The 25,604-nt window shown below is 38.8% G+C and overlaps 1 protein-coding gene and 1 pseudogene across 1 annotated transcript in view; one reads left to right on the forward strand and one right to left on the reverse strand.

Moving 5' to 3' along the window:
- LOC131515363 (uncharacterized) overlaps window positions 1–25,604 on the forward strand; it is a 327,128-nt gene that overhangs the window by 115,848 nt on the left and 185,676 nt on the right. Inside the window, exons 8-10 of the mRNA XM_058736129.1 lie at window positions 4,276–4,362; window positions 11,445–11,525; window positions 15,455–15,600. Coding sequence (XP_058592112.1) covers window positions 4,276–4,362; window positions 11,445–11,525; window positions 15,455–15,600 — 314 coding nt within the window. The remainder of the gene's footprint in view (window positions 1–4,275; window positions 4,363–11,444; window positions 11,526–15,454; window positions 15,601–25,604) is intronic.
- On the reverse strand, window positions 5,646–7,479 carry LOC131514781 (large ribosomal subunit protein uL6-like; annotated as a pseudogene).

Consider the following 25,604-nt stretch of genomic DNA (forward strand, 5'->3'; position numbering starts at 1 on the left):
AGGAGCTAGTAGTGTTAGGAGGAAGTCTGTTGTTTCCGAATGTATCATAGGTTTGCTGTGCTTTACTGTCTTAGACTACTGGATTTAGCCTATTGTATTCAGGTTAGTGGTTTATCAGGGCAGGACATAACCATAAAGAGGAGGAATTGTTCTGCCATTTGAGTGTAGGTTCTTATCTGACTCATAGGCTGATTTATTGTATAGCAAGAACTTGGCAAAATCATAAGACATTATAAATAATAGGTTATAAGTACTGCAGTATGGCTTCACTATCTCTATAGTCTTGAGAATATAGTGATTTGATCTTGAGTGTAATTCTTAGTGTGAAACAAAGGCATATGCAAAACACGTGACCCTTACTCGTCCTTGAGTTGCATCATCATCCTTATCTGGCTCTCATTTTTTCCCACGACACTTATCACCATCAAAAAAAAAAAACCCACAAAACCTATAAAATATACATATTTGTTTGCCTTGATTCTTCCACTCCCAGAATGTAAGCTCTGGGAGGGGAAGGATATTTGAGCATTTTACTTTACTGACATATTCACATAAAAAGCACTCAATAAATACTGGTCGAATGAATAGATAGGAAACATCATACCAGCAGAAAGTGCAAAAACGTAATAATCATTTGAACAAAAACATGAGTTAAACTCCATTCTGGGACTAGTGAGGAAGTCTGGACGCCATTACTTACTTTACAATATTGTAACTTCAGGGGACTGAGCAAAATCGAACAGCATCTGCTAATGAAACATGCTTCTTTTGTCTTTACGCTCTTTGCATCTTTTCGCCTTTGCCCATGCTTCCCCTTCCATGAAAAATTCCTTTCCCCGGTAGTTTTAGATTTGGCTAATTCCTGATCACATTTTGAAACTTAACGTCAGGTAGCAATTTCTCCGGGAGTCTTCTCTAAGTCCCCAGTATTATGGGTTAGATGTTCCTGCTATGTGCTAGAACAGAACTCCTTTACCACAGTATTAAATCTTACCAGATTGCATAGTTTCCCTTCCTTGTTCTCTGAGCTCATTGTGCTCTGAAGGCAGAGGCCATGGTGCTTTGTTTGTTCCTTGTTAAAATCCACAAACATAATATTTTGTTCCTAGAAAGCACTTAGTTAAAGAGCAAAGGGAAGAGGGATCTTGGAGGAAAAGATAGAGGGGGTGGGGAATAGAAAGGAAGAGACGAATAAAGAGTGGGAAAAAAGTCGTTCAGTTAATCAAGACAAATCATCTCAGACAGGGAAGAATTTGCAGTAGGTTTCCGAGAAGGGTTGATTTAACAAATGAATTCAGATGTTATGAGTACCTCTGTGTGCCAAGCACACTTCTAGACCCCGAGGGGGCTGCAGTAAACAAAGAGATAATGTCATTGTCCCCATGGAACAATTTTATTTTAGGTTAGTCTGAAAACATGTTTTTTAGGTTTTGATTTTTTTTTTTTTTTAGTAAGGGAGACAGACAATAAACAAACATAATATTATATATCAAGTATAATATATGTTATATATTATATTGTATATGTAACACAATGTACAACATGATGTAAAATATAGTGGAAAATACACAAATTGTAAAAATATATGAATTATACAACATATATGAATTTTACAAAGACATATGAATTAAGATATATGAATTATATAAAAAATGAATTATATAAATATATGAAATAGAAATAATGAATTCTATAAAATATATAAAATACATGAAATATATATTCATAAAATATATGAATTACATAAAATATAAGAAAAAATATATGAATTATATAAAATATATGAAATACAAAAAATATATGAGTTACATAAAATATGTGGATTATATGAAGGTATATGAATTATATAAAAATATATGAAGTTATGAAATATACAAAAATATACGAATTACATAAATTATATGAACTACATAATGATATATAAATTATATAAAGATATGAATTATATAAACGATATGAATTCCATAAAATTAATATAACAAGATAACATAAGATAAGAAAGATAAGATAAGCTAAACTTTGGGGATGCTAAAAGGGAACCCGTGGATTGCCTGTCTTACTTTGTAACGATTCCTTATTAGCGTTTACCTGTCCTCTCCCTGAATGCAGAGCACAACATAAATCACTCCAGGCATGGCATTTATAACTTACATGTGTGCCTCTGCCCAGAATGAATGTGGGAGGAACGATTTGCATAGATGTCAAAACCATACGTGGACCTTTGAGGGGCCCACCTCCCAGGGGCTTGTGGAAGCACCCAGCCTTGAGGGGACACTCGGGGGGGGGGGCTGGAGTCTCCCAGCAATCCCAGGGGGGCAGGCCCCCTTGCACAGCTGGGCGGGACCCTCATTTCTCCACTGACAGCAGGGATTGAAAAATGGTTACGAACCAAATAAATTTGGCTAATACATTTGGTTACAAAGCAAATCAACTTCTCCAGACTTCTGGTTAAAAATGACTTCCCTCTGTTTCTTTCTCCAAGGTCTTGATTCTCTCGGTGTTATTTACTAAGTCGTTTCAGGAGACAAAGAATTGAGTTTTGTACTTGATGGGGGGAGATTGCAGGATCTGGGCACCGATTGTTGACGGCTGTCGCTTCCGTTAATAGTAAGAAATAGACCACCCCTTGCGCTTTCATATAGGCGAGTTATTTTGCGAGCATATGGAAGACTGAGCTTAGGGTACCACAGTGCTTTGTAGTAGAGGGGGAAAAAAACCAAAAACAATCACAGTGAATGAGGGAGAACGGCTGTGTTATTGCAGTACACAAGACTTTGATTACATACTGCCAAGATTCATACCAGCCTAGTGGTTGTTGACAGATAAAGTAACAAAAATGAAACTCATTTATTTATTTTTTTCCTTTATTGAGACCTCAAGGAAAAGCAGATTTTCAGTTCTTGTACTTACTACGTTGATGGAACAGAGACTGACAGCAAAAATGTGCCGGTCCAGAAATATAAATTAAACCTCGGTTCATATCAAAATTCCATTTAGTCTTGGAAAAGGAAACGCTGGTTGGATTATTTTTGATCCTAAATCAAATATACCGTGGAGTATCACCGTGTGCCTAGTATATGTTAACCCTTTCCTGTGAACAATACTTTCAAAAGTACTATTGTTTTCAGACTACGATGCTTTATTTCTTGGACAGTGTTGGAGGCCACTTGAATTATCGTCAGAGTAGGTTATATTTTACTGAGTTCAAATTACTAGCAACGGACATGTACATTTCGGTCTGCAGGAAGTAAGAAACTAGATTTGGAAAATTGATAACAGGCCCTTTTCTCTCTTACAAAGTCATATTTGATGCTGCAGGTTGATTATCGAGATAAGGACAAAGGTAAGTGGGAAACATAAAGTGAGAGTTTTTGGTTAGTTTGTTGAGAGCGTTGATGTGTTTTGACCAAATTTCTGACTGCATCATTGGTACCTTCCCTTCATGTAACTTAACTTGACAGAACAAAAAAGACCTATAAGCAATACCATCTCTCACTTTCTTTTTTTTTTCTCTGTCTCTCTCCCTCTTCCTTCCTTCCTTCCTTCCTTTCCTTCCTTCCCTCCTTTTCTGCTTCCTTTCTCTCTTCCTCCCTTCCTTCCTTCCTTCCTTCCTTCCTTCCTTCCTTCCTTCCTTCCTTTCCTTCCCTCCTTTCCTCCTTCCTTCCTCCCTTCCTTCCTTCCCTTCCTTCATTCTTTCCTTCTTTTCCTCCTTCCTTCCCTTCCTTCCTTCCTTCCTTCCTCCTCTCTCTCTCTCTCTCTCTCTCTCTGTCTCTATTTTCTCTCTCTCTCTCTTTTTATTCAACTGTCAACATGGAAATTTTCTACAGTTTCTCATAATGAAGGTACTAGTAAGTCGATGACAGAATTCTGGAAACAACAACACTGTTTACTTTGGGAATGATATACAAGCAGGCAAACACAACGATCGGTGAACTTGAAACATCACTGTAATCCAACAGTGTCCATTTTTTGAGTCTATCCTAAACATAATTTTGCTTCAGTTTTTTATATTATTATTCTAAAGTCTACATTTGATAATTTTCTCATTAATTTTTTAGCAACCGAAAGATAGCATGAACTTGTTTCTTGAATTACCTTTTCTGACCTTTTGCAAGATGATAATTACAAAAAAGGAGGCCTGGAAGGACTTGTACAAAAATTAAGCTTATAAAGTAGCTAAAATGGCCCTTCTGTGCTGGTGTCGATTTCAAAATTAACATTTTGGTTCATGTGCTTCTAATAATCACTGACCCTTACTTCGTGTACTTTCCACAGGAAATGAATACAGCAGAAATTACTTTGACCCACTGATGGATGAGGAAATAAACCCAAGGCAGTGTGGGATGGAGGTCAGCAGAGAGGGTGAGCTAGAATTAAGTATGTAATTTTTGTGTCAGAATATTCTTTTCCATTCATGAAAATGAGGTGACAAAGATCACACATGCAGTTCCGTTTAGATTTTGCAGCTTACAATTTAAATGGTAAGTTTTAACCACTAACAACGTGATGGGCAGCAAAGGTAATTTTTGATCAAGGACAGCCAGCTGGTCAGATAGAAGCAGCAAGAATTTGCTTTCATTTGACACGGGGCCTTAAGCAGTTTGGTGTCATTATAAGGCCTGTGTTATGTATTTGAGGTGCATCATTCCTTTCCAAATGCCGCCTCTGCTCCTTGAGCTTAAAATGAGCATTCTTGGATGCAGTGCAAAATTCATCTAGCAAATGGAGCTTCCGTGCCTAGTGACTACTGAATTCCTTTCATTGGAACGCATGGAACCACCACTTAAGTTTTGAACCACAAGGTGCAGTGATATGACTTCTTCTTATTTCTTCTTCTGTAACCTTGAGTCTGGTTGCAGTTGTAAAATAACAAAGACCGTATTTCACCGTTGGGCGCCAGTCACAGAATCTGCACTTTTTAGTGAAAGAGAGGGGTAAATCCTCCGATAAAAGGGATCAAACACAGTGCAACATTTTTTGAAAAGACAGTTTTCAGTAACTATGCCTAATTTTAGACGATACAGAATCCACGGGTATCATCAAAAGAGACATGTACAAGAGAAGGCGAGGACTTACTCTCAGGATAGTTTTTAGCAGTAGCCCAAAGCAAGGTGAACTGAAAACTAAAAAAAAAATCCCAGCCTTTTATTTGCCCAATACACTTGGGGGATGAAAGGTAATCCCAGTGAATTCTGGAGAGGACTTATTGGTTGGATTCTTCTTGAAGTCTGTTTTAATTCCTCGGAGATCACAATATATAGTTGCATTGGGGGAATTTTTGTAATGTAAGGACGAAAGGACTTAATAAGATGTTCGGTAAGATATGAATGGCTCTACCCATGGACAAGTAAGTGTAATGGAATAAAATATTGTGGGTCACTCTCCCTTAGTCCGCAGTGATTGTCCAATGCCTATACTTCCCTCTGGGTCCTACATTTTCAAGCAGGTGGCCATCTTTACATCCAGTTTGCCGTCTATCTTCACCCTGGTTCAGCTTTGTTCTCATATTCATTTGTTTATCATTTGCTTTTTTCCCCCCCGAGTCAATACAGCTTTTATCGCATCTTGAAAATATCACAGATATGTCTGAAAAAAATCACCGGCATCTTGCTGTTTCTGTAGCTGGACGACTTAGATCTTACTCATCAGCCCTGGTGAACTGTTCCTTTCTCAGAAACATAGATAACATTCCCAAATTTTCTGACATCCTTGTTTTTAACGGTTGTAGCTTACCTAGTCAAAGCAACTGAGTTCAATCCAAGTTCAATGTCGTTTCCTTCAAGAATTCACTCATCTTTCTGGGCTTGAGAGATTGAACAAACAATGTCGGGCCTCATCGAAACCCAGCAGATGTATTTCTCACCCAAGAAATTCCGGATTCCAACAGGAGAACCATTCTCCTGAATAGCAATGTTGATGGGGAAGTGAGCATCCATAGACCTGATCTTGTAACGGAAGCCCAGTGTAACGCCCTTGACTGTGGTCTGTATGTGACTATGGATGCTGCAAACAGTAGCCAGTTTTTTCTTTTTTAAAAATTTTTAAAAAATATTTATTTTATTTTTGAGAGAGAGAGAGAGACATAGTGTGAGCAGGAAAGGAGCAGAGAGAGAGGGAAACACGGAATCCAAAACAGGCTCCAAGCTCTGAGCTGTCAGCACATAGCTCTACACGGGGCTCGAACCCACGAACTGTGAGATCATGACCTGAGCCGAAGTTGGACGCCCAACAGACTGAGCCACCCAGGTGCCCTGCCAGTTCTTTTCTGTTTCCCACCATTTGTCAAGTCAGAACCTCTTCCTTTTCTTTCCAAAGAGACTGAGCTCTGTATTGACCTGATTTAAGTCCCTTCACAGGATTCCTCCGGGGCCCTTCACGAGAACAGTGCTTCCCTTCAGAGTGATGTCGACATTTTCTGGAAGGTTGTCAGTCTCATTGCTGAGAATCGTCTTGATTCTTGCAGTAGGTGTGGCAAAGCTATTTATAATTTGTTCTCTACTTACTTCCAAAACAGTTTGAGGCAACGTATAATAGAAATGTAAATGTATGTGGTGAAAGCAGAGTTCAAATATAGATGAAAGAGGGATTTGGGGGCACCAAAAAAGGGAGAAGTAAATGTATGAGAAATAGAGGACGGTATTATACCTATACTCAAGCACTTATCTTACTTTGTGCTTCCTGGAATTTAAATATAAAGGGACATATGTTAGACAACGTTCAATGTTTCGTAGAATTTATGACTCTTTTTCAGTGTCAACAATCTACCAACACCACCACCATTTTCTCTCTTTAGCAATAAGTCCTGGCAGGATAGTATGTTAATTTTTATGTAACAAAGATTGTAGAAACAATGGACAATTGGTTCTTGGCTCTTGGTAAATACACTTTACTTAATATGGACTTCAGATCTCAGTGCTTCTATATAACATCCACTCCAAAGCTGCACAGCGTTTTATTATTTTACAATTGTGTATATGATTTGATGTAGGTAATATTAGCTTACGTGTCAGGGGTCTCCAAAGAAACAGAGCACAGAACCAATAAATAGGCTCTCTTTTTGTTTGTATGTATTACATAATAATAATATACATGTATATAATACATATATTTTATGTATATATATATGTGTGTGCATACACACACACACACACACACACACACACATACAGAGGGAGAGATAAAGAGTGACAAAAAGAAAGGGAGATTTATTTTTATTTTCCGCAATTGGCTCATGTGACTGTGGGGGCTGGCAAGTCGATCTGCAGGGCAGTAGGGCAGGCTGGTAGGATGGAGATTCGGGTAAAAGTTGATGTGAAATTCAGGCAAACATTGATATGCAGTCTTGAGACTGAATTCATCAGGGCAACAGACTGGAACGGAGGCATAGTTTCTATCTTGCCGTGTTGAGGAGAATGACTTCTTTGGGAAACCTGCATTTTCCCGTATGTCTTCAACTGATCGGATGAGGCCCACCCACATTATGTAGAGTAATTCGCTTTACTCAAAGTGTATCAACGTAAATGTCAATCGCATCTAAGAAATACTGTCACAGCAGTATCAAGACTGACGTTTGACCAAACCACTGGGCCCCACAGCTTACCCCAGTTGACACATCAAGTTAACCATCACATGTTGAATTTATTTAATAATAACTAACTAATTCATAATAATACCTTACAGAGTGTTGAGGCCCATGGATTTGACACACGAAATGTGTTTTCCCTGATCACCAGACTTTAATTATGCTTCTCTTTCTCTCATCACTCTTTTTTTTTCCTTTGACATGCATCCTAGTTATTATTTACATATTTATCGCTATACTTATTTCTTTAGCAGCTTTCTTTTCCACTAAACCTTAAAGGTCCTTAGACTCCAGCGTAATGTTTGGCTCATAAGATACATGAGATCTCGTTCTTTGTTGCCTCTCAGCATCTCTGCTGTTCCTACCCAGTCTCGAGTGAACACCAGCTCCTATCTGGAGTATTTTGGACTGCTTTTGTCCACATCCGTGCCTTCTCTCCTTTAATCTGTTGTCCACACAGCGTCTCGCCACTCCCTCATTGATGCTCTCTTATTGTTGCCTATTGCCTTCAAGGTAAAGACCAATATACTGTCCTTCTTCATCTCAGGTTCCTGCCACGTGCTCACTGCGCTCTGGCCACGTGGGACTTCTTTTTGTTCCTTATATTCATGGAGCTCTTTCTGGACACCAGACACTCACAGGTGCTGGGGCAGCCTCCTTACTGGCCATTGGACTCTCTTCCCGAAGTTTTGGCTTAAATGTCAATTTTCAACTCCTTTGACTAACCAAGGTGATGTTTCCCTGTATACCTGCTTTATCACACTCATACGGAATGATCACCAATCTCTTTATTAGTGAGGTTATCTGTGATATGTATTTCTCCCCATATTCTGAACACAGAGGGCAGAGATATTGCTTACCTTGTTCACTGATGAACTTTTTTAAGTTTATTTTTTTTTATTTTGAGAGAGACAGAGTCAGCGTGAGGGGAGGTGCAGAGAGAGAGGGAGACAGAGAATCCCAAGCAAGCTCTGCCCTGCCAGCACAGAGCTAGACAAGGGGCTTGAACTCACGAAACTGTGAGATCGTGACCTGAGCTGAAACCAAGAGTCGGACACTTAACCGACTGAGCCACCCAGGTGCCCCATGCTGATGAATTTTTAAATCTTACCGCAGCAGATGGCATAGAACATGAGCCGACTTGAGGAATATTTGTTGAGTTCATGTATAAATGACGAAACAAACGTGAAGTGCTAAGCATAATATCCAAAACCTGGCAAGTCTTCTGTAAACATTGGTTATTATGACTTACTGAGTGCTCAAGGGATGTCTTCAGGTGGGTATAGTAGCTCTGACCCACCAATGCAAAATCACCCAAAGTAGTTGTTATTATTTCCACTTTTAAGATGAAGAAACAAGCTTAGGAAGATTTAGTATTTTTCTTAAGATCACAGAGATCTGGCAAGCATGGAGGGGACCCCCATCTTTGGCTCTCTCTGTTCTCTTTCCCCTCAGGAGTTACATTTGTGCTGTTGGCTTTCTCTACCTTTCCCTTTGGGAAAATTTCTGGAGGGGAAAATAAGCAGATTCATCCAAATTGCTGAATTTGAGTTTGAAGGGGACATTCTCTTGTTTTCAGTTTCTGTCTTATGTAACCCGTTTGACTCTCCAGGGTTTTATTGGGGCATCACTGAGGGGGTTTCCCTACCGGGTCTGCCTGGTAAGGAAAGAAACCAGAACCTCTATAACAATTATTGGTTAGGGGTCTCTTATTCAGGTTTCTCTCATACAACACCCCAAAAGTGGTCTAGAATTCATTACTTCAGAGTGAAAACACAAACACTAATTCAGAATCACAGAATCTAAACTATTGAAAAAGTATGCACTTCATACACTTGCTAAATGGTTAACAAACAAGTAAAGGGGGTGGCTGCCCTTTACTAGGTACTACTCTATGCCAGGAATGAAGCGAGGTGCTTTACGTGTGTTATCTTCTTAACCCTCACAACCACTTCATCTTTGGGGCAAGGAGATTCGAGTTCAGGGACTCTAAGAATCTGCCTCAGGTTACAGAGCGAGTAAGTGGCAGAGTTGGGATCTGGACGTAGGTTTGCCTCTCTCTAAAGATATTATCTCTGTATTGATCCCATTTACCTTTTGGCTTTCCGTTCGTTTTAACATCCAAACGTATGTTCATTTATTCTTGTCTGTGACCCCCATCGGTGTGTCAGGACCACCAAGTCCTTATATTGAAGCTTTTATTACATCTGTAGGTATCTCCCCATCTATGCCTTTGCTAACTTCCAAATTGTTAACTTCCAAATAAGATTCTTTTATGAGCCATATATCAGCTTTGTAAGTTTTGTAACTGTTCCACTAAGAGTTATAAAGATCCAGGCAATGCTGGAATGCAAGTTCATGCTTCCCTGATGCAAAATTTGCAAAATGGCTTCCAGAAATGGCCCCTCTCCATTTTCCCAAAGTGTTGGGGTGGTAGGAGGTTTGTGCTGGCCCTTGTCAGGAAAAGAACGCTTGCAGGTCAACTGCTACTTGGGAAAGCCATCTGCAGGATTCAATGAGCAGAAGCTACTAACTTTAAAGACCTTTTTAGGTTGCCCTTTCAACCATTCTATCTGGCTCCAGCAACCTAAGCCTATGAGTATAGGCTACACTGGATTTTTTTCCCAACACTAGTGTTCAAAAGATCATAAGCATGGATAGAAAGGGGAGACCTGGAATTTTCAGGAGCTTCTAACTGGCTCAGTGAAGACCCCTCAAGGCTCTTCTAGACCACTTGGTGGTAGAGTTTCAGGTGTGAGTTCCAGAATTAATGACCATCTTCAGCATTGGCTCACCCATGGAGTGCAAAGAGAGAGATAAGTAGTAGGAATACTTGGGCTGGATTAAAACTACTACTGTAAAAGTGCAACCACAGTTTAGCTGGTTCACTTGCTTTCTATAGGAAGGGGAACATATTTGATGTATGTATGTATATTCGAATTCTAAGACTGGGGTGGTCATCCACATTGGCATCGTTTATGTTTGGTTCTTTCCAGCAGCAAATCTACCTGGATGATTCTTTAAACCCTCTTCCAGTGTCATGTTTTTATGATTATGTGTTTTTTTTCTTTGATTCTTTGGTTGTTTGTGTTTTTTGTACTGACATAACCTTTTTACTTTAGGTTCACAAAAGAACTAAGTAGCATTTGTATTTGCTATTATATTGCATTAGCATATATATGGGAATCTAAGACCACCTAACACCACCCAAGTTTGTTGTTTCTTATATACATTCAGTAAAAAATAAGTTATACGGCGAGTATTAGTAGAAAATGTTCATTTTGCTTAAATATTCTTTTCTGTGATTTGACAAACCATAATGGCTTGTTCTGAAATGACTCTTGTGTAGTATATATCATATTCCATTGAATATTAGATCACTTTTAATGGAGAAGAAGTCCTATTATGAATAGCCTGTGATATACATTTAAAAGTCCTTGTTCCAGTTATCATTGATTTACTAAAGGTTTTTTTTTTTTTTTTTTTTTTTTTAAATTTTTTTTTCAACGTTTTTTATTTATTTTTGGGACAGAGAGAGACAGAGCATGAACAGGGGAGGTGCAGAGAGAGGGAGACACAGAATCGGAAACAGGCTCCAGGCTCCGAGCCATCAGCCCAGAGCCTGACGCGGGGCTCAAACTCACGGACCGCGAGATCGTGACCTGGCTGAAGTCGGACGCTTAACCGACTGCGCCACCCAGGCGCCCCAAGGTTTTTTTTTTTTTAATTTCAGAACAAGGCAGCATATTGGATAGAATTTGTGTCTATGACCTATAAATAACTAAATAGCCATAATGGTTGATAATTTCTTTTTGTAATTAAATTAACTGATGAGAAAGTTACCATAAATATGTTCTTTTAGCACCCCTGCAAGTTGATACTAGAATTCTCAATGATCGATTAATGAAGCTGTTTGAGGAGAGAGGACAAGGAGAAGCCCAAGGTAAGAGACTAATTATTTTCAACCTTTTGTATTAACATTAGTTGCAAATTCATTAAGACGGTTTCTTGCAAAAGCTAATCTGTATTAAATATAACCATTGATTGGTGACCTATGTGTGCTTCTGATGGCTGAAAATCCCTAAATATAGCTAAAGTTGGGGGGAAAGCTAAACATGGCCCAATTTTCTATAAGTACATAGAATTTATAACCCTAAATGGCAAAAATGATTTACTTACTATTGCGGGATCTTACAATGGCATATGGCATATTTGGATTCTCTAATATGAAGCCATTCTTTTTAAAGAGTGTGTTTTAGCTTTTAAATAAGTGCTTTGGGTGATAGAAGACAAGTAGTATATTGTCTTCAATCTTAGCATGGGAGTTCATATTTATGAATGTTAGGCTCTTTAAGTAAATAATTCTCATGTGTATTAATCTAGGAATTTAAAGGTAATCCCTTAAAAACTAAAATCTAAATTCTTAGGTTAACACATACAAATTCATGCCAGAACCACACTGGAGTTTTTACCAAAGCATTAAGTGTCAGTTGTATACACATGCATTCAAATTCATGGGGAAAAATTCTATTTTTTTTCTTTAGTGTTTGCTTAGTTCTTCTCAAATGATCATTTTGTCTTTCTTATTTATTTAAAAAAATTTTTTTAACGTTTATTTATTTTTGAGACAGATAGAGACAGAGCATGAACGGGAGAGGGTCAGAGAGAGGCAGACACAGAATCTGAAGCAGGCTCCAGGCTCTGAGCTGTCAGCACAGAGCCCGATGTGGGGCTCGAACTCACGGACTGCGAGATCGTGACCTGAGCCGAAGTCGGCCGCTTAACCGACTGAGCCACCCAGGCGCCCCTTGTCTTTCTTATTTAAATAATTCTTTAAAATTCATGTGAGGAGGCAGGACTCATGGTTAAGCCCTCTATATTTTATGGTATTTTTCTATTGACTTTATGTTTAATCTTCACCATTTACCAACTGTGTGACCTTGGGCCAATTTCTTAACGTTTCTTTGCCATTTCTGTCAAAGGGACATATCATACTTGCCACAACAGGGTAGCTACGGGGATTAAATTATTAATTATTATGTGGTTAGACATCATAAGCACATACAGGTAATAATGAAGATAACTGATGATAACTGATAATTGATGAAATGATGGTGAAGATAATTGATGCTAATGAAAATATTAACACCAGCTAAACATTTACTGAGTTCTTACTAGGTGCCTGGCACTGTCTTAGGACCATTCTATTCTAAATAGTGTAAATATTAATTTATTTAAATGTCATAACAATTCTAAAGGTTAGGCCCCATATTTATTTATTTATTTATTTATTTTTTTTTAACGTTTATTTATTTTTGAGACAGAGAGAGACAGAGCATGAATGGGGGAGGGGCAGAGAGAGAGGGAGACACAGAATCGGAAGCAGGCTGCAGGCTCTGAGCCGTCAGCCCAGAGCCCCACGCCGGGCTCCAACTCACTGACCGCGAGATCGTGACCTGAGCTGAAGTCGGACGCTTAACCGACTGAGCCACCCAGGCGCCCCTAGGCCCCGTTTTTAAATCCCCATTTACAGAATAGCATCCCCTAAAAATTTTATTCCTGCCTAGATACATCTCCCCTTTGCTTTTTAATTATCAGATTGTGTAACTTTTTATTTCATTTTGTCTTTATAAACCAAACAAACTCATTTTTCAAGCCAGCTTGATCCCTTGTTTTGAGAAATTCTAACTTGAATAATCAATTAGTCAGGACTCCCCCGGAAAGCAGAATGCAGTAGAACCAATAGAAAGAGAGAGTTATGGGGGCTGGCAAGTCTGAAATCCTTAGGACACACTGGTAGGGTGGGGCTTCAGGTAAGAGTTGATATGAAATTCAGGCAGGAGTTGAAGGCTTGAGTCATAATCTCACAGGACAGCTGGCTGGAGATTCAAGTAAGATAGAGTTACAGTCATGAGATGGAAATCCACAGAGCAGACCAGCAGGCCAAGAACTCAGGCCACGTTTCCTAGCTTGCAGTCTTGAGACTCAAGTCCTTCCTTTTTGGGACACCCCAATCTTTTAGTCTTAGGGCTTTCAGATGACTGGCTGAGGCCCACCCACATCATGAAGGGTGATGTATGTTGCTCAAAGTCTACTGACCTTTTAAATGTTAATCACACCTAAAAATCACATTGGATGGCAACATCTAGACCCGAATGTGAACAAAGAACACACGCCACAGCCCAGCCAAGTGGACACATAAAATTAAACATCATAAATGGTTATGTTTGAGTAAGTGAGACTTCTATATTTTTAGTCTAATATCTGAGTCAGCAAATAGATATTGAATACCTTTTTGTGTGTGTGTGCTAAACATTGAGCAATGCACGTTTGTATCGATCATGTCCCTTCGATTCTGACACGTCTTTGCAACTTGGATCCTGGAAGCCACCCAGGTACACGTTTACAGGTAGCACCTAACAGGCTTTCGAAATCATTTGTGAGCTTACAAAAGGCTTATGGAACTTGCACAGTGAATAGTCAGGCTGCTTATCGGTTATATTATACACGAGGATATAATTGAGCTCTAGAAGGTTTAAAGACTCGTGCAAGGCAAGACAGTGTATCCGTGAACAAGGACGAAAGGCCAACAGGACTCTGGACACTGTAGTCCAGTGCTCTTCAGTTCCCCGCCTCACATCTTGCTGGAAACCAAGCTCTCTTCCTTTGGTTAAAAGTGCCTAGATTTGGGGCACCTGGGTGGCTCAGTCGGTTAAGCGTCCGACTTCGGCTCAGGTCACGATCTCACAGTCCGTGATTTCGAGCCCCGCGTCGGGCTCTGGGCTGATGGCTCAGAGCCTGGAGCCTGCTTCCGATTCTGTGTCTCCCTCTCTCTCTGCCCCTCCCCCGTTCATGCTCTGTCTCTCTCTGTCTCAAAAATAATAAAATAAACATAAAAAAAATTAAAAAAAAAAGTGCCTAGATTTTTGTTAAAATTCTAACTTTGGAAGGCGTGGAAAATCCCATATTTTATCTTCTGGCATTTCCGAGCCTGGAAGAGAGACGTTTGTTTTATATTTACAGTGTCCATCCAGCTAGATGAAGAAATGCATTTTGTAGATGCTACCGTTTTCAGATGATCGAGAGAGAAATAACGTACATGCAGCGTTTATAGGCATGCAGACATTTCTATGCAAATAAACAAGGCAACCCAAATAAAGCCCCTCTGTGTTTGCATAGCTTGGAAACTGTTCTCAGCGTTCCCCACTTGAAAAATGAACCCGGGGCGCCTGGGTGGCTCGGTTGGTTAAGTGTCTGACTTTGGCTCAGGTTCGTGAGTTCAAGCCCCACATAGGGCTCTGTGCTGACAGCTCAGAGCCTGGAGCCTGCTTCGGATTCTGTGTCCCCCCCTCTCCCTGCCCCTCCCCCACTCATGCTCCGTCTGTGTCTCTCTCTCAAAAATAAAGAAACATTAAAAGAAAAGAAAAATGAACCCAAGTGCACTGGCCTCTTCTGAACCTCTTCATGTCCTAAGTTGGTTTTAACAAAACAACAAGAACTGGTAGATGTTGTGGTAAACAACATGTAATATTAAGGCATAGAAACACAGAGTATCTACACTTCAGGATCTATATGGTAAGTGGGAAAAAAGGCTGGAATGCGGAACCTGTGCTTTACCCACTTTGTGAGCATCACAGGAAGAGGAACAAAAGTTGTTGGCGTTGTGGTTGTGTTTTAATCTTAAAACTTGCCCCGGGCTTTAGCGATTTCCTGGTACATTAGACAGAAAATAATTTGCTTAAACTGTAGATTACGGAAAACCAAGCTTTATCCCCTATAAGACAAAAAAGTGGTTAGATTACTGTGTGTTCAGCCAACGTTAAATTGACATAGAGAAAGTCAAGTTTCGTGTGATCCTTTTGGGGTAAATAGATGGGAGCTGCCAGGAGGAGATTTTGGATTCTGAAGAGACAGTGAATTCCAGAAAGAGACCGGAATCCCACAAAGAGGGCAGCAAGGCATCTGAAGGATATGTTCAGAAAAATACAATTCTGCGTGGAAGTTCTTCTTTGGAACAGGTCAGCATTCAAATATACATCGATAAATGTTAAAATAATCGCTCTCCTTTTTAAAAAATATTTATGTATTTTGGGGAAAGCACAAGTGGGGGAGGGGCAGAGACAGGGGGACAGAGAATCTGAAGTGGGCTCCGTGCTGATAGGCTGACAGAAGAGAACCCCATGTGGGGCTCGAACTCAGGAGCCCCGAGATCATGACCTGGGCCAAAGTCCCACACTCAATTGACTAAGCCACCCAGGTGCCCCAAGATCATCTTTTTCTAAGATAAAAGTTGAAATGTCGGTCCTGCCCATTGTCTCTTGATTTTCCCAACCCATGCCTGTCTAGAACGCATGATTCATGACTCACCCAAATCTTTTCCCTCATTTTTTGTGCACGTTGTATCATGCAGAACTCATGCTGTTTCTCAATTATCAATCCCAGCCCTCACACAATTTAGTTTTACTTCATCCGGTTTTACTTCATGCTAAGCTTGCTCACAGGTAGCATATTATGAACGGTCTGTAATGAAATCTGAAAACAGCATCAACATACTTGGATACAATTAAGAAAGTCCTTGGATCTGTTTTGCATGACACGTGAATAATCCGGTATTTGGGAAGTCACCGTTTAAAAGGGAACTTGGACATTTTAACTGTTGTGACTCATGCCCCACAAGGCCGTCTGTAGCCCATGGATTGTGTTTCCTTTGGAAACACTTTCCTGTTTTCTGTATGTGTTTCTGTTGATCCATGATGTGACATTATGTGCTCAGATCCACCAAAGAGAGAAGCGTTACACATGGGTAGTTCCAGAGGGGTGTGTGTGTGAGTGTGTGAGTGTGTGTGTGTGTGTTGTTGTTTGTGAAAGGTAAGCTGATTCAGGCCAAAAAGGAAAAAAATATCACGAGGGACAAGTTATATCCCCAGAAGGAGATGACTCATACATAAAATATCCAACACAAAGGAGGTACTCCTTAAATGGCAGGAAAGAAAGAATGGCGTTCTTCCCAGGGGAAAACCTAGTTATCTGCAACTGATTAAGAACAGGTACATCATATACAATAAATGATAAGAAATGTCCAGGAAGAGAGTTTAAAGATAAAATTATTTTATTTTTCATTCAATACTTATTGGAAAAACAAGGTATTGTTGCGCCCCTGAATTTCTTCTGTGATCAAGTTTGTTAAAGCTATGCACCTAATTGATTGGTTTTGTTTCTGGCTGGGTCATTCTCAGACCTAAGTCATTTCATGCCTTTCCTACAAGCTTTCTAATGTCTAGGAGATAGAAAACGTCTTCATAAAAATTCGTAGGGTTAGTTTATTCAATTAAGTCACCAGGCTTTTGGGAGGTTTTAAGACACGATTTATGTGTAATATGCCATAATAAGGAAAATTATTTTAAGTTTTTGTCTTGATTTTACAAATAAAATGTTGGATTTGGTGTAGTGGAGGAATAATATGCTAGTTTGAACCAGGCATCTTCCAGGGGCACATTCTAAAAAGCTTACCAGTGTGTAAGGTGCCTGGGTGGCTCAGTTGGTTAAGCATCTGACTTCTTGATTTCGGCTCAGGTCATGATCTCAGGTTCCTGGGATCGAGCCCTGTGTCAGACTCTCCAATGACAGTGTAGAGACTGCTTATGACTTTTCCTCCCTCTCTCTCTGTCCTTCACCTACTAGGGTGCTCTCTTTCTCTCTCTCAAAATAAATAAACATTAAAAAAAGCTTATCAGGGTGTATTAGCTACCCTTACTTTTTTAAATCCTTTTTTTTTTTTTTAAGTTTATTGACTTATTTTGAGAGAGGGGAGAGAGGCCGAGAGAGAGAGGGAGACTCTCAAGTAGCCTCTTCCCTCTCAGCACACAGCCTGACACAGGGCTGGAAATCACAAAAGTGTGAGATCAGGACCTGAGCTGAAATCAAGAGTGGGATGCTCAACCCACTGAGCCACCCCCTTTTCTAAATTCTTTACAACTGACTGGCATTTGGCAATGGGACTGAATCAAATCTAGTATTCTGCATGAGTGAAAGTCACATCTGAACCCTCATTCCCCAAATACGAGCAAAAGTGTAGAAGTGTAAAATCCATAATGAAATCTCCATAAATAAAAGACGGATTTCATAAGACACTTTAACAGATTAACCAGTATATTTTCTGTAGGCCGGACTGTACTTACCTCTGTGGTTAATATGGAAAAAGTTTTGGAGATGAAATGGATTTTTATTTTTATTTATTTAAAATAATTTTTTTAGATGTTTATTCATTTTTGAAAGACAGAGAGAAATAGAGCACAAGCAGGGGTGGGGCAGAGAGTTGGGGGGGGGGGACACAGACTCTGAAGCAGGCTCCAGGCTCTGAGCTGTCAGCACAGAGCCCAATGTGGGGCTCGAACTCATGAACTGTGAGATCATGACCGGAGCCAAAGTCGGCCTCTCAACCGACTGCGCCACCCAGGCGCCCCTGAAATGGATTTTTATAAATCGCTAAGGACATTTACATGAGCTCAACTTCTACATGATTACTTGAACCAATACAGTCGCTTCTGTATCACTCCTTAAATATTATATTAAATATAAATTAAGATATCATGAATAAAATTATAAAGATAAACAGAACAACAGCACAAACATCATATCATGGTGAGAAAAAAAAAAGCAGTGGTGACTTTCCACACGTTAATTCAAGGGATTGGTTAAATCTACATAAGAAAAATTTACTGTCCAATTTATGGCACTCACGTTTCCTTCTTTAGCCTCCATTGTAGGTATTTAGTTTTCTTCCTCATTAGTTACCTGGCATACGTTTTTGAACATCCCAGGAAACAAAAGGTTTCAGATGGGGGCATTCTTGTCAAAGCTGACTGGCATTGAAGGAGAAACAGGTTACCATGCAGAATGAGTAAACACATTCCACTGATGTCATCTTTGCTCTGAAAAATCTTTATCTAATGCAGTCACAATCAATTGTTGATTTACTTACTGTCAGTTCACATTCCATCAGCACCTCCAAGTGAAAAGAGATTTGCAAAATGAAAACATGTTATTAGTTGTTACTTTTTCTTCATTGAGATTTCATATATTACCTTTTTTTTTTTTTGCTGTGATTGATAGTATTTTAGTTTTAGTTCCTACTAAAAGATAAAATTGTTTCCATCTTTTCTTTCCTCCTTTCCAATAGTAGGATCTATTAGGCAAGTGGGGTCACTGGAGAAATTTATGTCATTAAAAAACTTGTGGACACGTAGCAGAACAGCAACCTGAGAGTGACAAAGAAAACTAATTCTGCAATCAGGCAAAATTGGACAATCCGAGCATCTATCTCAGGTGTTGGACATGGTCTAAGGATATCTAGAGACTGAGTAGGCTGGTCATTCTTCAAAAAAAATCCCCATTAACATAATTTCTTAGAAATGAAAATTTAGCATCTCTAAACTCCCAGAAAGGTTGAGGTTCTGTATGGTATACAGATCTAAAGTGCAAAATTCTTTATTTCAGATCCATTTCTTTTAGTATTCAAGTAAGTCATAGGGTATGGTTTATGTGCTCCTATGAAAATCCAGGAGCCTACTAGGACATGCTCCAGAACAGGAAGCCACTCCACTTCTGTATGGAATTGAGTCATGGAAGGAGAAAGTGCCGTGATTTGGAGTACAGGTTCATATGTGCTGATACAACTATATGTACATAGGAAAAGACAAAGTAGGAGAGCTGAATAATCTTTGGTAGGTTGCCACGTTCTATGAATCTTCTAGATCCTTTTCTACATTCGCATATTTAAAATTGTAGTAAAGTGGTTCCTGACATCTCTAGCCTTTGTCTTTTATTAATATATAGTCCACCACCAATAACAATCAGGCTTCCTCAGAGTTCAAGGCAAGTTCCAAGTGGCTGTATTAGCATTTTGACCAGATATCCTTTTACCTGTAGTAAAACAGATCAACATTTCTGAAACAAAGTTATTGAGGCAAATCAATCACAAAACATGATTTTTTTAATGTATATTTTTAAAACAAAATAGGATCAGTTTGACACATTATTTAATAATTCTATTCTTTTCTTTGCCCAACTCTCCCCATTCTCATGTAAAGTTCCTTGTCTAACCAAATTTCCTTCAGAAACTCAGCCTTCAATTATATATCAGCAAATGAAAATTTGTGCTGAATGAGACAGAAATGAGAATAGTACATTATGTTCAAAGGAAAGGAACCCCATACATGATATTTAACACTGAAAATAGTACTTCAACAAATACGTCAAGATATGCTTTATTCCATGATCTCCTGTACAGAAAGGGTCATTTTTTTCTAATCTTCAAAACCAAGTACAGAGCCTGGCAGAAAACATAAATTATAGTCTTGTTAAAAATTTTTTTAAATGTATTTATTTGTGTGTGTGTGTGTGTGTGTGAGAGAGAGAGAGAGAGAGAGAGAGAGAGAGAGAGAGAGAGAGAAAGCTGTCAGCATAGAGCCTGATGCAGGGCTTGAACTCACAAACCATGAGATCATGACCTGAGCCAAAGTCAGAAGTTAACCAAGTGAGCCACCCACGGGCCCCAGTATACTCTTATTTTTAAATGAATGAATGAATAAATGAGTGAGTGCTGTCGATAACTAATAGGGCAAAATTATCATGGATATCATTAGCATAGAGATGTTCTCTGATATTAATTTTCTCTAATACAGTCTAATGTCATTATGTGGACATTATGTTAGGATTCGGTACTTTCATGCATATCATCTCAATTATATTGAAAAATATTTGTGTCGTAGGATAAAGAAAAATAGTTTTTATGTCTTATGAGCTTATTGAGGTATAGTTGAAAAATGAAATTGTAGTATATTTAAAGTGTGTACTGTAATGATTTGGTATACTTTTTGTTTGTTTTCATGAGAGTGCTTAAGATCTACTGTCTTAGCAAACTTCAAATGTACAATATACTATTAACGATAGTCACGATGATGCACATTAGACCTTTAGAACTTACTCAACGTACAACTGGAAATTTGTGCCTTTGAGCAACATTTCCCCACTTCTCATATTCCCCACCCCTGGCAATTACCATTCTATTCTGTTTCTATGAATTTGACAATTTGTTTTTGTTTTTGTTTTTTTAGATTCCGCATATAAGGGATACCATACACTATTTGTCCTTTTCTGTCTGGCATATTTCACTTATCATAAAAATCTGCACAAATTAGGTATAAAGAAATGTGTATCAACATGATAAAAACCATCTGTGACAAGCCCACAGCTATCATCACACTCCATGGTGAAAAGCTGAAAGCTTATTCTCTAAGATTAGAAACAAGACACAAATGCCACTTCCATGCAACATAGTACTGGAAGTCCTAGCCAGAGCGATTAGATAAGAAAAAGAAATAAAAGGCATCCAAATCAGAAAAAAGTTCTTAAATAATACAATAGTGAACATTCATTGCATACCTACTGATTCTATTCTAAACACTGCATAATTTAACCTTGTAACTGCCTTAAGAACAAATTATCATTTTCATTTTATAGAAGACCAACGTGAGGCACAGAGAGGCTAACACGTTTCTCAAGTTAAAGTTTTGCAGCTAAGTTGCTGAGTCAGGATTCAAACTTCAACAATTTTAACCATTACATTATGCTTTTAGTGGCAGTTCACAGTATTCAAAGAATATGGCTCTTTTACATAAAATGTTCTGTCATTTATCTGGTATTTTTGGAGGAAGGGACATTCTAGACCAATTAACTGCTTTTCATATCCTTTAAATTATTCCGTAGGGAATATACACCGATATATTTTGTGAAGTGAGTGATAACACTTTCATCTTGTACTTGGTAAAACCAAGAAAAACCAAGTTGAGGCATGTTTAGAATAGCTTAAAGGCTCAGTGACATTCTTTGCGGTGAAACTGGTAAAATAATGTCCAATAAAGAATGAATTACAAAATAATCATTCCATTATTTTTGAAAATACAGAGCATTAAAAATGGCTCACATCTTTACCCTACCTACCATTGAATTCATACACTTTCTTTCACCTTAAAAAAGGCCTTTCATTCCCCAAATATATACTGCACTAAAAATAAAATTCTTCTCCACTGTGTGGCCAGTTACATTCTACTGCCATTATCTTTTTTTTTTTTTTCAACGTTTTTTATTTATTTTTGGGACAGAGAGAGACAGAGCATGAACGGGGGAGGGGCAGAGAGAGAGGGAGACACAGAATCGGAAACAGGCTCCAGGCTCCGAGCCATCAGCCCAGAGCCTGACGCGGGGCTCGAACTCACGGACCGCGAGATCGTGACCTGGCTGAAGTCGGACGCCTAACCGACTGCGCCACCCAGGCGCCCCTCTACTGCCATTATCTTTAGGGAACCCAGTCTCTCCCTTTTCTTTACATTTTACCTTGTATTCTCTGAGTAAGTGCCATATCTCTATCATGTTCTCCTCACCTTGAAGTTAGGAGCTTTATCCTTTTGTGTTGTCTTTCTATCCAACACCCATCTTGGAGTTCAGTCTTTACTCATTAGATATTTGTTGAATGGGCATTTGATACATAGCATATTGGATAAAGGAATTATTGCAGACACGTCTGAACCATTCACCTCCTAACTTGTATCTTTATAAGGTCATGAATCCAATTAGAATTTTTATATGTTAAGACTAAACAAAGTCATTACAGCCTGTTGCTACTGTTCTTTGTATTCTTCAATTCTAGCTGCCATAACAAAATACCACAGACTGGGTGGCTTAAACAACAGGTGTTTTGTTTTCCCACTGTTCTGGAGGCTGCAAGTCTGAGATCAGGGTGCCAGAATGGTTGGTTTCTGGAGAGATTCCCCTCTCTTGATTGTAGGTGGCTGCCTTCCCCTGTATCCTCACATGGTGGGGAAAGAGTGAGAGAGAGGGTGAGAGAGCAAATCTTCGGCTCTCTTTATGAGGGCAGTTACCCCATCACGAAGGTTCTACCCTCACCACCTCATCTAAATCTAATTATCTCCCAAAGGCACCATCTCAACGAGAGTCACATTGGGATTAAGGTTTAAACAGATGGATTTTGCTGGAACACAATTCAGTCCGTAGAACTCTTCCTTAAAAAATAGGAGATTTTCATGAAAACTTTTCTGCATAGATCTTAGCTCATGAAAAATTCATTTACCCTGAGTACTGAAGAATGGACTTGTTTCAGCTGAAGTGCTTCTAGTGGCTGAGTGCTTTGTTTATTTTAGAATAGAGCTATGCATGGGAGAGAGGCCTCAGGCTGAGAAAGAAGGCTGCTGGGAGACAGGTGGATTGCCCAGGCTCCAAGAAGTTGTACTCCTTCTTGCCCATCAGAGACCCAAAGTGCTTCTAAATATTCCTGGAAGAAGATTTTTGACATGCGCTTTTAGGAGGGACAAAGTAAAATAAAATTGCCTACTTTCTCCCTAATATTTATAAGCTTTTCTTCAATCTTTTGAAGTCTGATTTGTACCATAATGACTCTGTGCCATCTATCCATTTTGAAAGGGTGAAATCTTTTCAAACAGGTGCTGAATATGTACCTTTTTTTTTTTTTTTTGCTATTCCAATTGCTCACTTTGAGTGTTTAATGGGTTAGAATATAGACAGTGAAACATGGTTTGAGAAGAAGCAGAAAACGCATTTATATTCCTGTGATTGAAAATTTCCAGCAAAACCAATGATTTGACTCTTAGGTTTTTTTTTTAATTTTATTTTTTTAATTTACATCCAAATTAGCATATAGTGCAACAATGATTTCAGGAGTAGATTCCTTAATGCCCCTTACCCATTTAGCCCATATCCCCTCCCACAACCCCTCCAGTAGCCCTCAGTTTGTTCTCCGTATTTCAGAGTCTCTTATATTTTGTTCCCCCTCCCTGTTTTGATATTTTTTTGCTTCCCTTCCCTCATGTGCATCCATTCTGTGTCTTAAAGTCCTCATATAAGTCAAGTCATATGATATTTGTCTTTCTCTGACTGGACCACGTTCTTACACCATACACAAAAATAAACTCAAAATGGATGAAACACCTAAATGTAAGACAGGAAGCCATCAAAATCCTCGAGGAGAAAGCAAGCAAAGACTCTTAGTTTCTTTAAATGAAAAATTGGATTACCTAATTTCCAAAGAAAACTGAAGTGAGTGTGTGTGTGCATGCGTGTGTGAGTGTGCATGTGCGTGTGTGTGTGTGTGCGAGAGAGAGAGAGAGAGAGAGAGAGAGAGAAGAATTGATTAAGGATCATTAAAATGAAAAAAAGGGGGTATAGAAGAAAATAACCTTAAATTTTTTTTTAATTTAAATTCAGATTAGTTAATATACAGTGTAGTCTTGCAGGAGTAGAACCCAGTGATTCATCTCTTACATATGACACCCAGTGCTCATCCCAACAAGTGCCCTCCTTAATGCCTATCACCCATTTAACCCATCCCCCCCACCTACCTTCCCCCGCCCCCCCCCCCAGCAACCTCCAGTTTGTTCTCTGTACTTAAGAGTCTCTTATGGTTTGTCTCCCTCTCTGTTTTTAATCTTAATGAGAACTTTTGATGCTGAGCCTTTTGTACCAAATCGGTTGAAATGTGAGTTCTTTGTAGAATTTGCACACATCCAAGAAAAACTCCCAATATGTGAAACCCTCTAAACCCAGGGTAGGTATATTTGCAAAGACTTCCCAACCAGAACCGTGAGACTACAGGAAGCCCATTTCCAATATGTCTGCATAACAGCAATTAATATTAACAAGAATTATATCTGAATATGGAGAGAAACAGCCTTCTTAACTTTTACCTCCTTTTTTCTCCCTAATAAGTTATTGCTGACCACAATGCTCATTAGTGGCACAATAAAAAGGACCTAGTGGTAAATAATAACAATTCTTTGTAGTTATACAGTGCCTTTGATCAGAACAGCTCAAAGCCTTCGTGACTCATTAATTTTTGAAATACCTCCGTGAAGTATGAGGGTGTCAAGGATTACTACCTTCATTTCATAAACAGAGAAAACTGACTTTTGCTAGAAACTATCCCAAGGTCATTCAATGATTTGGTGACAGTAGCAGGGATATAATCTATAAGCCAGAGATAATTAGAGCAAAGACCAACAGTGCTCAACAGAAACCAGCAGCTTCTGAGAGATTGCAGAGAAACTTTATGTAACGCTTGGAAATAATACTGCTTTTAGAAACATATTTCTTTTATTTGGCTTTTATTTGAATCACATCTTCTGTTAATAATGGAGAGCTCTCCACAGTTTCACATTTAGATCACTTAGTTTGGGGATATTTCCTTGGGGCTTTTCTGTATTTTTATTTCTTCTATTTGAAGAAAGAGTGTACATTTTCTTCAAAACCATTCAGATTAATTACTAGTAGAAAAAAAGAAGAAAATAACTATGTATATACACACACCTATGTATGCTTAGTCAAATGTTAATCTATTTCATCCATTGATTTTGAAAAACATAAAAAAATACCTTGCGCTCTGCTTCATTGTAATTCTTATCTGGGTGGAGTTTAAGATGCATTATTATCATTATTATTTTTCAAAAACACACTTCTCAGTTTCAATTGGAAATGACACTCAAAGGATGACAGATCATATTTTCTTTAAAACTTGTCTCAAAACCCCCTCCTTGTGTGGTTTATCGGAAGAATAAAAATTTATCTTTTACACGATTGCTTTTTCATTGCTCCTTTGCTCTGCTATGGTAATTCAAGCTTTCAAAGACTTGTGCCTAAGGATGCTTGTGGAGTGGCAGAGTCTATAAGAACAGGTATTATCTTGTTTGTACACACACACACACACACACACACGGGATTTTGTATTTTATGTTTTTGTCCCCACTCCCAGATTCCTAAGTATATCACAGTTTTATACATAGTAGACCTTCAAGATTGTCCATTGATTTCCTTGTCATTTGGCTGAGGGTTTACTTTTTTCATATTATCCATTTTGTTTTTATGACACACCAAGCCTCTCTTATTATTATCTCTTCTGGTCTTCAGAGGAAACTCAGTATTACTGTTTGTTTAA

This window comes from Neofelis nebulosa, chromosome 6, assembly GCF_028018385.1.
Source record: "Neofelis nebulosa isolate mNeoNeb1 chromosome 6, mNeoNeb1.pri, whole genome shotgun sequence".
Taxonomy (NCBI): Eukaryota; Metazoa; Chordata; class Mammalia; order Carnivora; family Felidae; genus Neofelis; species Neofelis nebulosa.